This window comes from Lepisma saccharinum, chromosome 12, assembly GCF_977018435.1.
Source record: "Lepisma saccharinum chromosome 12, izLepSacc3.1, whole genome shotgun sequence".
NCBI classification, from domain to species: domain Eukaryota; kingdom Metazoa; phylum Arthropoda; class Insecta; order Zygentoma; family Lepismatidae; genus Lepisma; species Lepisma saccharinum.
This window is the reverse complement of record NC_139240.1, coordinates 18,452,165-18,466,742: the sequence shown is the minus strand read 5'-3', so window position 1 is coordinate 18,466,742 and position 14,578 is coordinate 18,452,165. Positions and strand designations below refer to the sequence as shown.

At 37.6% G+C, this 14,578-nt stretch overlaps 2 protein-coding genes across 3 annotated transcripts in view; one reads left to right on the top strand and one right to left on the bottom strand.

Moving 5' to 3' along the window:
- LOC145996587 (SET domain-containing protein 9-like) overlaps positions 1–7,702 on the top strand; it is a 79,943-nt gene extending 72,241 nt beyond the window's left edge. Inside the window, exons 6-7 of the mRNA XM_083133124.1 lie at positions 3,146–3,261; positions 4,361–7,702. Of these exons, the coding sequence (XP_082989250.1) occupies positions 3,146–3,261; positions 4,361–4,557 (313 nt within the window). The 3' untranslated portion in view covers positions 4,558–7,702. The remainder of the gene's footprint in view (positions 1–3,145; positions 3,262–4,360) is intronic.
- A 905-nt stretch (positions 7,703–8,607) lies between these two features.
- The window catches only part of LOC145996586 (cytochrome b5-related protein-like), an 83,756-nt gene continuing 77,785 nt past the window's right edge, over positions 8,608–14,578 (bottom strand). For both annotated transcript variants that reach the window (XM_083133123.1, XM_083133121.1), the window contains exon 2: positions 8,608–10,978. In XM_083133123.1, the coding sequence (XP_082989249.1) occupies positions 9,656–10,969 (1,314 nt within the window). In that variant the 5' untranslated portion in view covers positions 10,970–10,978 and the 3' untranslated portion in view covers positions 8,608–9,655. The remainder of the gene's footprint in view (positions 10,979–14,578) is intronic.

Below are 14,578 nucleotides of genomic sequence, written 5' to 3'. Positions count from 1 at the left end.
CAAAATTATGGAAGTAAGTGACATAATATGCACATCTGTAAAAATCAGTAGAAATATTTAATTGTTTATCAGTAGTAAGAGAGTGGAGAAAAAGTTCTCTTGTATTGTCAGTATTTTCATTTCTCTTTCATAATGAAATTCATAAAACGTACCTGCAGTGTTCTGACAGAATGTGGAAAATGAGGTTTTATGTACTTGAAAGAGAGATGTTGTATGTATGGTAATTACCAGGAAAAAGATTTATATGTAGTTAAAATGTGTGAATTATGTAAATATATATTTAGTTAATGTCACCAAAATATGGAGTTAAATATGAACTTAAAATTGTAAAAGTTTACCTTTTTAATAATACAATACATACACAAGCTGCATAAAGTACAGTATGCTTACATTGGCATTAATTGTAAAAGAATACTGAAGTGTTTTCATTTTCTTTTTTCCAAAACAATGAATAATAACATTTTGTTGTAAGTGTTCGAAAGTGAATTTCCTTCTGTTGCTTCTTAAGATGGATTTATATTGACTAAAACTGCATTCAACATCACAAGAAGTAATGGAAGTGTATTTCAAGTTTGTCAGTTATTTGCACCCAACTCTTTTGGACACCGGGGACATGTAGTTATTGCGTGAATATGGAGTATATGTTGAGAAATGTTCTGAAATATGGAAATAATATGTAAAAATAATTATAATATGTCAAATATGAGCCCAAACCAATGTACAAATGTACGGTATATGTACAAATATGGAAAATAAAAACTGAATTGTTTTAGTCTATATGCCATGATGCGCAAAGATACAAAATATAACTGATTTCAGCTTCATACATATGTATTCACATACAATTCCGTTCCTGGTGATTACCTATTTACAATATTTTGAAGCCTCCCTGATGGCATAGTGGTAACGTCATTGCCCTGTAATCAAGGGGTCCTGGGTTCGATACCTGGTGGAGGCACATATTGGTTCCAATCCCACTTTAAGCTGTAAAACTGGTCCCAATTAGCCTTCTATGTGTAAATTGTACTCATAACAAGAGCTCAAATTAACAAACAAAACATATTATTTTGGGGAGAGGAAGGATCTGTAGGGTTACCCTAAATTAACATGTGATTACAAGCAACAAGGGCAAAAGGGAACCTCTCCTTTAAGTATGCCTATACTGAATAAAAGTGCATGAAAAGGTTGACAGCTTTACCCAGAACACCCCACTCTTCAGGACAAGCTGATAAAAACTCTGTGTACATCAGATGAAGGAAGTTTAAAAGACAAAACTTTCATGCTTTTAATGAACTGAGGAAGACCTATGTTATTCTGGTTGAAGATATTGTTGGCGTTTTCATGTATTTTAAACACTTAGAGCAGGATTTGATGCAGAATTTTCCAACTGGGGGATGTAATTTTGTATTTAGGAGAGTGTAAAGGTAAATTCGGAGCCAAAATGACCATGAATTGGGCCTTGAGGGAATTTTGGGTGTGTGTGAATATACAGATACATTTTGTGAACGTACTATAATGAAAAGTATCGATTCTTAGTCTTACCTGTAAGCAGCTGTTATTGAGATGTTATAAGTATATTACACTTCATGATTTATTAGTATGTATTGGAAATTTGCACTAAAGTCAGTAGATTAATCTTTAGCCGCCTGATGGTCAAAATTTGGACCACCACATGTGAACCCCTTATCGCCAGATGGTCGATTTTTCGACCAGCAGCACGAGGCAGAAATTAGCATGCAATTTCTCAAAAACTACACACGATATTTCAGTTCTGTCTTTTTGTTCTTTAGTATACATACGATGGTATGACATACTGGAATTACAAAATAATACATCCATTGTTACTACTATTAACAGCCGAAGTTGGAAAAAGTCCTTTGTTCCCCTTTGTTACTGCCATATTACTATGGGATAGATTTCTAAAAGTGCTGCATCTTTTTGAAAAAAATAAATTCTAAAAGGAAGAATGGGTAAGAAGCAACATTTTAAGATACATCCGACAATTAAGTATTCAGAGGAGATGCTGGGGCAAAGGTCCATTTGTCGAAATTTGCCCCGACCACATATTAGCACACATCAGTAATTAACACGTCATTTCTTGGAAACCTTTTTGTTCATTGGCTTATGTATAAAGGTATTATATACTGTAATTACAAAATAATACATCAATTGTTACTGTTATTAACAAGTGCCATTTGAACATTCCCTTTGTTTTCCTTTCGTTACTAAAATGAAAAATTGAATATAAAAGGCTATAACTGCTGAACTATTGCATCTTTTTGAACAATTTAAATTCTAGATGTAAGAATGAGTAAAAAGCAACATTTTAAGTAACATCTGAAAATTAAGGGTCCAGGAGGAAGCGGGGGCAAAGGACCAAATTCAAAATTTTCCGTAATTACGCAAAATTTTCGAACCCAGCAATTTCCTCTTTCTTTCAAAGTGCATGACATATTCTTATAGAGTGGTCTTTCGTTGTGCTTGCCTCCAAATTTAATTCATATAAGGATATTTTTTTTTACTCAAGAAGTATCAGTCTGATTTCAATAAAACTTTACATGGTTGTAGGAATGTACCACCGATACATACTGCATTTATTTCATTCACATCTATCTATTGAGGTCGGGTACAGGGGCATGCCATTTTCCAACTTTTTAAAGAAAATTCAACTTTCTTCTTCTTCTTCATTTAACACTAGTTATTGGGATACACAATGTATAAAATTTTCCTCCTCTAAAAGCCCTCTCTTTAAGAAAGAAAATAAAATAAATTTCATCTGTCTACGACAATTAGTTCTTGAGTTAACGATTTTTTTTTACTTCGTGGCAAGTTTGAAAAGTGCATGCTTGAAAATGTGCTGGCATGAACGAGAATACAGGTGCGCAAGAGCTCAGGCAGCTAAATGTTAATTTAAGTGATTGGAGCAATGTTGATTCTTTATAAAGAAAGAAAAAAAGAAGCAGAGGCCTGCCTCACAACCTTAACCTGATAAACATTACAGCTTTTTGCATACTTCACATTGAACCCAGACTGTGATAACACTCAGTATCCGGTATTTTTGTTGTTTGAAAGACCTGCAGGAAAGGAATTGGTGTTCAGTACTTTCGAGTGTAATGTTACAATAATGTTCATTTTTTCTTTTCAGGTCATGTACTGGAAGAGATTTCTTGGGATCAACTGCTGCAGCTGATGTGTCGTGGTTGACTAGTCACTGTGTTAATCCTATGAACATAGGGCAATATGTAAATAACCAGAACAAAGGTAATATTTGTATTGTGTTTTTTGTCCTAACTTAGCAATATTAGCTGATTAGAAATATTTTGTTGTGTGTTAAGTAAGTGGATGCTCAGACAGAGAGAAATAAATAAAAATAAAATGAAATGGGTAAATTCTGCTTACTAAGGTTATCTCGCAAATGCCTAAGTGGGTCCTTTCTGTCCCAAGGAAAAGTGCTCAAACAGGATATGTTTGTTCCAAGAATCATTGTATGTGACTTTTGGACACTGTGATTGCTTTTTGTTTTTTTTTACATCACCTTTCAGGTGATTGAATTGTTGTTTTAAGTCCACTTTATGTGCAGATATGCTAATCAGGACTGAATCTACAGTTTAAATTTAGATCCAAAACACTGTTCAAAGTGCCTCCAGCAGGTATTGAGCCCAAGAAATGTGTCATTAGTAATTGGTGAATAATCACTAGATTCTGGCTAAAATTTGTGGCTAAAGCCCCCCCCCCCTCCAATTATACAGAATGCTCTATTGAAGTGTAGACTGCCTCATCGATGTTTCGCTATTGGAAGTGAGGTACGCGCAGCCGTATGTCGGCATTGTACATTTAGAATTTCTCGGCTGTTACAAAAAGTAGAGAAATAATTTTCCGAAGTTTGGACCTGACCTGCATAATTCACAGCCTGTGATTAGGAATTATTACTTTTTTTTATTAATTCTTGATATTTTCTGCACTATAAGTGACTTAAATGTCTTCAAATTAAAAGTTTTTATTTAAGATTCAAGTAGATAAATGAAAAGTTAATATGCAATCATGAAGTGTAACTAATTCAGATTAAACAACGTACTTTTGATTGCACAGGTGAAGTTCCGTACTTCCACATTGCAATTTTTTATTGGTTATCTGATTAGTTTCGGAGGACTGCTGCCTTCATTTACAAAGGTTATGGTGTCTTAAAGGCAGTGCTCCTTTGAAATTAAAATTCACCTATGCAATACTAGAATAGTGAGTTTGAAAGAGTAGTTTGCACAATTATAAAACCTTTGTAAATCAGACTTGCAAATGAGGACATATCTTGTATTGATACAAAATAAATCATAGGGAAAATTAATACAATTTACTTCTCCTGCAGAATTCCCATGCAACGTGGCATACCAAGAATATGATGTTCCCAAGGAGTTTCCTGTTCATCTCTTGAAGTTTCTGCCAAATATATTTTATACATCCGGCCTAGCATTGGAGTCCAGGCGCATTGTGGTATTAGTGTCAGTGCAGGACATAGCGCAAAGAGAAGAAATATTTTCAACGTACTTCACTATTGTGCGGTGATACTCAGGCTTGTCGCCAAGATTTCTGGCTTCATAGTCAAAAAAGTGGTGTATGACATTGCCCAAATATCACAGAAAAAATTGTAGTATCTGTAATGCTTTTTATTTACTGACTCAAGTCCCATGTTTGAATCCCTGCTTGGGTATGGTGTTCTTTGTGAGTGTCTCTTCACCAATTCCATATCATCACCCATCCTCATCTTCACGATTAACGAAAGTGGCAGAAAAGTGAAATAAAATAAACAAAGTTTATCAATCAATCAATGTAGGTCACACAATAGTTTAAAAAAGTTGACATTATGGCATGTTTTCCAGGCACCTTAGACAAAGAAGGCAGTCAACTTCTGTAATTAACAGCCACCAAGTAAATAAAAGGCATCACTGATACTGGATGTTTTCATGTGAAATAATGTTCTATGGGAGAATTCTAACCGAAGCGACAGGCAACACGTGTCCCTTGGGAATGAGCCAATCAACAGCAACATTGCACACCATAGCGCATGACAGGCTGCTGAAGCCTGCATTCGATTGGTGAAATCCTCAAACAACACATGTTGCTTGTCGCTTTGGTGTGAAATCTCCCTATGATTCTGGAATGTTCAGAATCCTACTTGAACATTTTTAAAGTTCATTTACAACAGTAACAATTAGGGCTGAGCCGATACCACTGTGAACTGATGCCGATACCCTTTACAATTCCCATACCAATGGTTGAAAATTGTAACAATTGAGTCATTCAAAATATTAGTGGGTGAGCATTCAACACCAATTATAAGCATCAATTTACCAGAGTTTTGCTTTAAAATATTCAAGAATTGCAGTTTTTCACACAATTTTGGTGCAAAATAAGTTTGCATAACTTCCCAAATAATTTGACTATGTGAAAGTGCTGCAAGGCATATCTTGCAACACGGCAAAAAAGTAGAGCCAGCGTATTTTCGGAACAGCTATGAGATCTTTCACTTCACTAGTCAGCGAGCCTAAAATTCCACTCTTGAATGCGACGACGTAGCAAGTTGCACAGAAAGAATGCTCAGAAATCACTTGTGCGTGTAAAGTTGAGGTGATAGGATTGGGTATTTGAGTTTCGCATTCTTGCCGGGCCATTGATGGTTTCTACAATCATTTGTTGAAGACAGGGTAGAAGTGCTATTTTGAATTACGTTTCACATGAAGAATATCCCTCCTACACACACCAAAATATATCGTAGGACACTTAAAGGACAAGCGCGTGAAGTTGTCATGAACGTATTGAAATTTATGCAGGAGGAAGCTGACCAAAAGGATCTGAAGTTTCCTCTGAAGAAAGTGATGGACCATGTTTGTGCTGTGACTGGTGTCTGTAAATACAATAAAATCAATGAAAAAGGAATGTTCACAGGTTAATGCGGGAACATCCTCGTCATATAGCACACCAATAAAAACCGACCGCGAACATGTACAAAAATTGACGATTTTGATATGTGCGTTGTTCGAAGGACAATAAACGAATTTATACCACAGACAAACAAGTGTCTACAGTAAAATCTGTGCTCGCTAAATTAAAGACTTTGATAGGGTTTAAAGGGCAGGCGTCTAGTTTGTTAAAGATTTTTAGAAAACTCTGTTTCAGGTGGAAGAAAGTGCAGAGTAATAGGTGCATACCTATTGAAAGAAATTATATTTGCAATGCGAGAATAAGTTATCTGCGTGCAATTTGTAGATATCGAAGGGCAGAGCATCCTATTATTTATTCCGACGAAACATACATCCACAGCTCTCACACAGGGCCTAAAATCTCCAGTATTAAAAGGGCAACGCCTGATTATTGTTCATGCAGGCACCCACAATGGCTTTATCCCGAATGCCCTTTTGATGTTCATGTCTAGTCAAAAAAACTGGTGATTATCATACAGAAATGAATTCCAACAATTACACGCTATTGATACGGGAAATGTTAATATGAAGTTTATCACCAAATTCAGTATTAGTAATTGACAGTGCATCGTATCACAATGTCCAGAAAGAAAGAAGCCAATCCTCTAATAGTAGAGAAAGTGAAATGCAAGACTGGTTATTGAAAAACGGGATACCTTTTACTAATGATATGTTTAAACCTGAACTGTACAGTCTCATAAAACTACACAAACCAAAAACAAAGTCTTACGTTATAGATGAAATAATGAGTGAGCATGGTCACACTGTCCTTCGTTTGCCCGCATATCATCCCGACTTGAACCCAGTTGAGAAAATTTGGGGGATATGTAAACAAAAGGTTGCCAATCGTAATGTCACCTTCAAATTGAATGACGTCTGGGAACTGTGCAATGAAGCGTTTGCCGAAATTGGCGAGAAGGAATGGGAGCCGTGTTGCGGCAATGTCAAAAAGGCTGAGGAAGAATACATTCGTTTGGAAGGTTTGCTGGAACAGGAAATTGAACGTCTCGCTTTCCGTGTTTTTGACAGCAGTAGCAGTGCAGACGATTCTGTTTCAAGTGCCGGTGAGGATTCGTGCGACATGACAGATTCGGATTCCGAACTTGATGGCATTGAGCAGTTGGAATAAAATAACTTTGTTTCATCATGACATTTGCGGCATTACAATACACAAGGTAAGTTTATTAAATTAAATTGTTTTGCGTGTGCCTTTCTAGTCAGATGTCTGCTTTGTGTCACTGTCAGCCGCCGTTCCTTCGTTTATTTGCAACACTGCACAATGTGTGCTAACATCACTTGTTTCTCCTCCCCCACCGCTGTAGAAAGCTTTGTGCAACTCGCTTCCAGCTTGTGCATAAGAAAACCTCATAGCTGTTCCGAAAATACACTGGCTCTATCTGCCAGTATCAGTAAATAAAATCGAACTGATACTTTCTGATACAAATGCCACTGGTATTAGCCAGTACAGATACATCAGTATCAGCTCAGCCCTTGCAACAATTGCTCCTTCCAAAGTTAAAGTTACATGAGTCCAAGCCCTTCGACATGTCTTCTCTCCAAAATGGTGGCAGCTGGAAGAGAGTGTAGCCAGATTGGAGCAAGCATTATGCTGAGAATACATGTAAGTGAGGATGTTTAAACTTGTACATATTTGTTACCTTTTATATCAATCTGTTAATGTTTGGCTTTTTCTTGTTCTTATACGCAGATGTAAATACAGGAATTGCCTAGAAAAAAATGTTATTTTTTATTGCCCTTCAGTATTCCTTACTTTCCTGAGATACCGTACGTGAGCTTTCAATTTGATCTCATGATTGTTTCCTTGTCCATGACAAGCTACCAGAGGTGTTTTGGGCATTGGTTGGCACTAGTGTTGGGCGATATATCGTTGAAAAAATATCATCCAGGCCATAAAAACTAGATGATATATCGTCATGATATTTTGGCAATATATATTGTGTTGGCAATCTATTGTCATGATATTTTGGTGATATATATCGTATCTGTGATATATCATCACAATATTTGGTGATATATATCATGGAGATGATATATCACTGATATCACGATACAGAAAAAATATTGTATCTGTGACGATATTTTCTTGATATATCAAATTACCGATATCATCCACCCCTAATGGCACAGTGCACTACAACCCCAGGGGTCCTGGGTTCGAATTCCAGCCTTCACATGGGTATTTGTTGTGAGTGTCCCATCATCAATTTCATCTCTCATCCACCTTGTCGCAATTAGCCAAAGGTGGTAGAAAAGCAAAATAAAATAACCAAAGTCAATCAGTCTATTTTGGGGCAATGGAAAGTGCATTGCGGCGAATCATGTTATATCCTCAATAAATTCAAACTTTAAAATATAATACTTTATTGTTATTCACAGTATATTTATAAACAGTACGTTGCTCATTATATCATCAGAACCAATAGAGTAGAATATACACTTGTATTGTATATTTCATATTTGTTGACTCAAACTACGACAAAAGTCAGAAGGGATTTTCATTAATATCACCAGGAACAATAGATAGGTATGCCTAGGCACTTCATGGGCTGTTGCGCAACAGTCTATTAACAATAGATTAGCTATTAGCCAAAATACACAAAACAGACAAAACATATAACAAATTAATGATTTTATTGGCACACATGAAAATATTTTGACATTGCTTAAAAGTAAATGGTAATAGTCCTTTTAAGTTTCTTTAATTTTCACTGGATGCACAGAAAAGTTAATAGTTATTTGATACTATCTACTATCACATGTTGAATAATAAGAAATAGAAATTTGGAAGTGAATGAACACTTTAAATGTCAAGAATGTAGCTATTTACTCAAATAATTGTGCAATGATTTAGCACTTAGTTCTAGTGGGAACCATAATTCAATAAGGAATAACAGTGTATAATAAGGGTGGGACAGATTAGTCGGTACTCTATTTGTATCGGCCAATATAGGAATATCGGTAACATTACCGATTATTTTACCGATCCGATATATCTATAAATATCTTACTCCCTCTGTCCCATAATTATAGTTCGGTATGCCAAAATGGTAGTACAGGAATGATAGACGAAGAGGCAGATGGAAAGCCCAATTTGTACTGGTCCTTTATTAGTAAAGTTGTATGACTCATTCCCTTGTTTTATGTTCTTCTTCTGTATACACCAATGTCACAGTTTGAATATTGGGCAATTATTATGAGACAACAACCAAAGGTGTATCGGATAATAATTATGGGACAGAGGGAGTATAATTTAGTGCAAAATTCTGCCATTTTGTTATAATTTTTATGGATAATCTCCATGCCCTAGTTTTGAAAAAAGTAAATTGCTAAATATGCAACTTCTTTTTCACTGCAGTCACCTTGAAACACTCATTTAGTAAGAATGTCAATGATCCATTCAGGTCTTCAAGGACCATTTGGAATTTTATATCTGATCGATATCGGTCTTTTTTTGTACTTCATTGCAGTAAAACAGGCAAGAGAAAAAAAGATAGATACATGAACAATGTGTAAACTTTCTTCATATTTGATGTAATATTTCCCATAAGAGCAGTGTTTTCTTATGAACATGTATTAAAAACTTGTGTGGTAGAAAGAACATATGATACGAGGGAATTGAGAAAACTGGCATGCATATTTAATTTTTTAGACAATGGAGGATCCTATTTGTTCCTTTTGGCAGCATCTGGAGGAATACGATTCGGCGTGTTGTTGGCAAGTTGTCGAAATTGACCACATACAAGATCCCAAATTGTTGTGTACCTATAGTCGTAACCAAACTCCATGCATGTTTGCTTCAAGATAGGCAGGAGCCTTGAGAGTCGTGAATGGTCAACGGTTGGGAACATGTGATGTAGGGAATGTGATCCAAAATTAGTCAATACGAGGAAGAGGGAGCCTTCGATCTCAACCCTATCCCTGACTGCATCCAGCTGACGAAGCCCCCAGTCAGCATCAGTCCTCGCTGCATCACCATCGTGGAAGATGTTGGGATGATGGTGGGCAGCGTTTATGCCGATCAAATGAAAATAAAAGCTTCCGGACAACTGTATCCAGTTCCAAAGGAAGAAGGACTGGAGGAAGTCTCCAGAGATGTACCAAATTAAGGAAAGGGGAATGATGGAAATCAGGTTCGCTTTTAGGAATTTGATCTCCCCGGAGTAGATTTGCGTGATTCTCCGAAGCAGATCAAAATGAAACGCGATAGCCCACATGAGAGGACTGTACAACCACGGAAGATATCTCTGTGTCGTCGTCTTGGTGGGTTTTGGTAGATATTCCAAGAAAGGTTCAAAAATTGATATCTCGAGATCGAGGATTGTGTTTGTGTACAAGTGATGGCTGAGCGCATGCGAGATCCTCCATTCGAGAGAAGAGTAGAGGCTAAGGTCGAAATAGTGCATCCGCCAGCTGTCCTTTTGGTGGAAAAAGTTATGTGCGCAGATGATGGACATAGCCAACAAGACTCCAGCTACGAAACCAAGAATGTACGAGCCTGTTGAAGCAGCGAGAGCAGTGACGGTGAAGAAAGATGCGACGAGGCCATCTTGCAGAAGGCGGCTTCTGCACGTCGATCCCGTTTCCTTCAGCGTTTCTCTGACTCTTTTCTTCAGCGTCCTGTAGAAGCCATTCTCGTGAAAGGTGAATGGGGAATTCCTCGGCGTTGTCGCTTCACGGATGTAGAACTTCTTGAGCATGTTCTCGGGACCCGTTCGGATGTGGTGAGCCTCGAATGCCTCAGTGATGTCCGTGCCCTCCGTAAGCGACAGCCAGTCGGCCCCACCTGGATGTCGATTGATAAAGTCTGAAAAATCGTAGAGGGAGTTGTGGATTCTCCACAAACCTTCTGCACCATCGTCTGCACGTTTTCCTTTCAGCCACACATGGGCAGACTTCACATTCTCATCACGGAAGCTCGGATACTTTCTCACACCACTAGAAATAGGGATGTCTGCTCCATCGATGTTTGGAGGCATTGTACAGGCCTGAAATGAAGAGAATATCAAATGTTCAGTTTGTCAGAAATAGCAGAATGGTTCCAACTCTCAGTGGAAGCTTGCAGTCTTATTACTGGAAGCACAATAAGAAAGTAAAAGAACATTTCTTGTATCCACAAGAACATGCTACATCTTCTATTTTCATTGTAAGGTAAAGTTTCCTGTACACTTTGCACCATGCCATCATGTTTTAGGTGATATGTTCAGCACCACGCTCCGGCCACCTTAACCCCCTATTTAGGTGAGGCTGGGTGAGCCCCAGAACCACTTCTGCAGGGACAAGCCCGGAAAATTTCCGACCATAGATCACTCACACCAGAGATTCAAATCCAGGTTTCCTTTGTGACTGTCAGATGACAACTATATCACTGCAGCTCCTTATTTTCATTTTAAACCATGCTTCAATAATGATGATTCTGAAAACTTAAATTTTTCTGAAGAAGGGTTAGTTGAATCTAACCATTGTAAATTTCTTGCATATGACCAGGGAACGGATTTATACATAACAAAAAGTTTTTGATATTAAATACATTAGGCCTACATGACATTCCTTGTAATGAAAAATTCAAATCCAAAATGTGTTTGATTTTCTGTTACCCAAACAATGGATTACCAAACTTTCGAAACTGCATTCTATATTACATGAAGAAATGGGAGTACATTTAAAATATGTAATGGATTTCAGTGCAAAACTTGAGTTTGCATTCAGGCATGTATCTAGAAATATATTTCGCCGGAAGGGAGATTCCGAACCAAAGTCTCCCAGAAATAAAACACATGAAGAGGATGGCAAGGAATAAGGCCAAGATGTTGGTGGAAAGAGCAGAGAGTGGAGAGTGTTAGGAGAAGAGGACAAGATTGGAACACCGTGGAGAGAGAGAGAGGAGTGGTGGAAGACCAGGAAAAATGGAGTGGGTTGACTTCTATGTCAAGCCAGCCAGAGGCAGGAAACAGTGAAAGATTATGATGTTAAAATAATTAAATTAAATATGTAAATTTATTAATATTGCATTTTTATTATTACATGAATACTTAAAAATATGGTATAGGAATATAAATATAACAGTATACAGGGGTGGGCATAAGTAGGTATACAGTTCTATAATAGGTATATTAGGTGGATTGAGATGAGTATTTTGACCATATGTTTGTGGCTACAGGAAAATTTACCTTATTAAGTTTCCCAGCTTTGCTCAGTTTGTCTTTTGTTTACTAATTGTTATTTTTTCATTCTTTTCAGTTTCTTGTGTCGTGATGGCTGGGAATTTAACTAAAGACCAACAAATCTGGATTTTGAAACATTACTATTACTATCTTAAATGTAATCTTCAGTGTTAAATGTTTGTTCATAAAAATATACTATAGTGGAATTTAGTTAAGTTTATACTGCACTACACTATATACTGTATCCCTACTGTCTCATTACTGTATACCTACTTATGCCCACCCCTGGATATATATTTATTATCTAGTTGGCATGTACTTAACATCGCCAAGTTTGTATAAAACAAGGAAATTAATGTCGAATAGATAAAGAATTGAATATTTATTGAAAAAAGGACAGGGACGTCGGAACTTATTTCAGTTCTTAAATCCACCAACATTTTTTTCTAAATCTCTTTTCATATATAGCCTATACATATAATTACAGGGTGGCGACAGACCTGGAAAACCGGGAAAAGTCAGGGAATTTGAGGTGTCAAAAAAGTCGGGGAAATGTCAGGGAATTTCGTCTTCATTGATTTTTTTTTTAATTATTTTATTTAAAGATATCGTTATGGAACTCTGCACGGGAACAGGAAATCTCGTTCGCAAGTTTCGGCCTCAACTTTTAGGCCCCTTTTATGCGCAACACAACCACGGCGCCAGAAACCAGTGATGGCAGGAGGAGGAGAGAGAGAGAGAGAGAAATTTCTCTCGCCCGGGCTTCTCGGCGGGAATTTTAAATTCGAACACTCTTTGGAGGAAAGTTGTTATAACTCAGCCACTATGGGAGCAATCTACTTCGGATAACTTCTGTTTTTCAGCTAAAACATCAGCTCATGCAACCGTGTACAATTCAGAACACCGGACCGAGGAAGGGGGACTTGGGGGGGGGGGCACGTCCCCCGAATCTGAATGGAAAAAACATAAAAATCTGGTGTTTGCCCCTTTATCTCCCGCTATTTTGGAGAGAAGGCGAGAACTTTAGTATTATTTTTAAAGAATGGACATTTCTCAAGAGAATGAAACGTATTTCATGTTCTTGGGTGCCATACAAGTTGAATAATAAGCCAAAATGTGATATATATATATATATATATATATCGGGTGATCCGTTTGAGATGTCAGAAAAGTAAACCGTTGTGTACAATAGGTTAATGTACGAATCTCTGAGCAGTTTGTTGTAATATATGCAGAAAGGATGTAAGTTTTGAGTAAGGGCAGGTTTACAGACTTCAGCCGCGTGGCGCTAGCGTTCATGGTAGATAAAGGGCCCGTTCCGAAAGTCGCACGAGTTTAACGCGTTAAACGAGTTATGGTAACTGACCGTTCCATAAGTGCTTCCGTGCGTTTCGTGAGTTTCATTATGCTGTCCCAAAAGTCGCATTCCGTGCGTTTCGTGCAAGAACGAGATTCACCAAACGCACGGGCCAGGATGCTGGTTTGTTCCGTGAAAATCGTCTGCTCCTTGCAGACAAAGCGCGTGCTGATGGATTCAAACTGCAGTAGTTCGGAAAATGTATTATAATTTTAACAGATAGCGATATGAAGCAACATGCACAAGATAAGTATGCCTTGACCGTTCTTAGAATGTGATTAAAATGAGTAACAGTGGCCATAATAGAGTTTATTTTTGCCATAAGGACATTCCTTCCGCTGACGCCATGCGGAAACTTTCTCTAAACAAAACGCTGCACCTGCGCTTTCGCCTAGAGTGTCCCATAAGTCCGTAAAATAACTGGTTTCACCAGATTCACGAGCCCAGTTATTTTCGTTGAAGGGGTTCGTTTCGTTAAGACTTTCGGAACGCACCCATAGATAGTGGTCACGCCACAACAGCGCACAAGGTCTCGTATAGGATGTGAAATTTTCGAGTGTTATATGCACACTAGTACAGCTACATGGCTGAATTCTGTAAACCTGACCTCACTCAAAACTTACATCCTTTCTGCCTATATTACAACAAACTGCTCAGAGATACGTACATTAACCTATTGTACACAACGGTTTACTTTTCTGACATCTCAAACGGATCACCTGGTATATTTTTTTACGAAAAATAGGTAATTTGCATTTTTGGAGGAAAATTGTTATACCTCGGGCACTATGGGAGCAATCTACTTCGGATAAGTTTTGTTTTTCAGCTATAACATCAGAGCATGCAACCGTGTATAATTCAGAACGCCGGACCGAGGAAGGGGGCTTGGGGGCACGACCCCCGAATTTCAATGGAAAAGAAATGTAAAAATCTGTAGTTTCCCCTTCTTGCCTCGCTATTTTGGGGAAAGCTCGCGAACTTTAGTATTCTTTTCAAAGAATGGACATTTCTCAAGAGAATGAAACATATTTCATGTTCTTGTGTGCCATACAAGTTGAATAATAAGG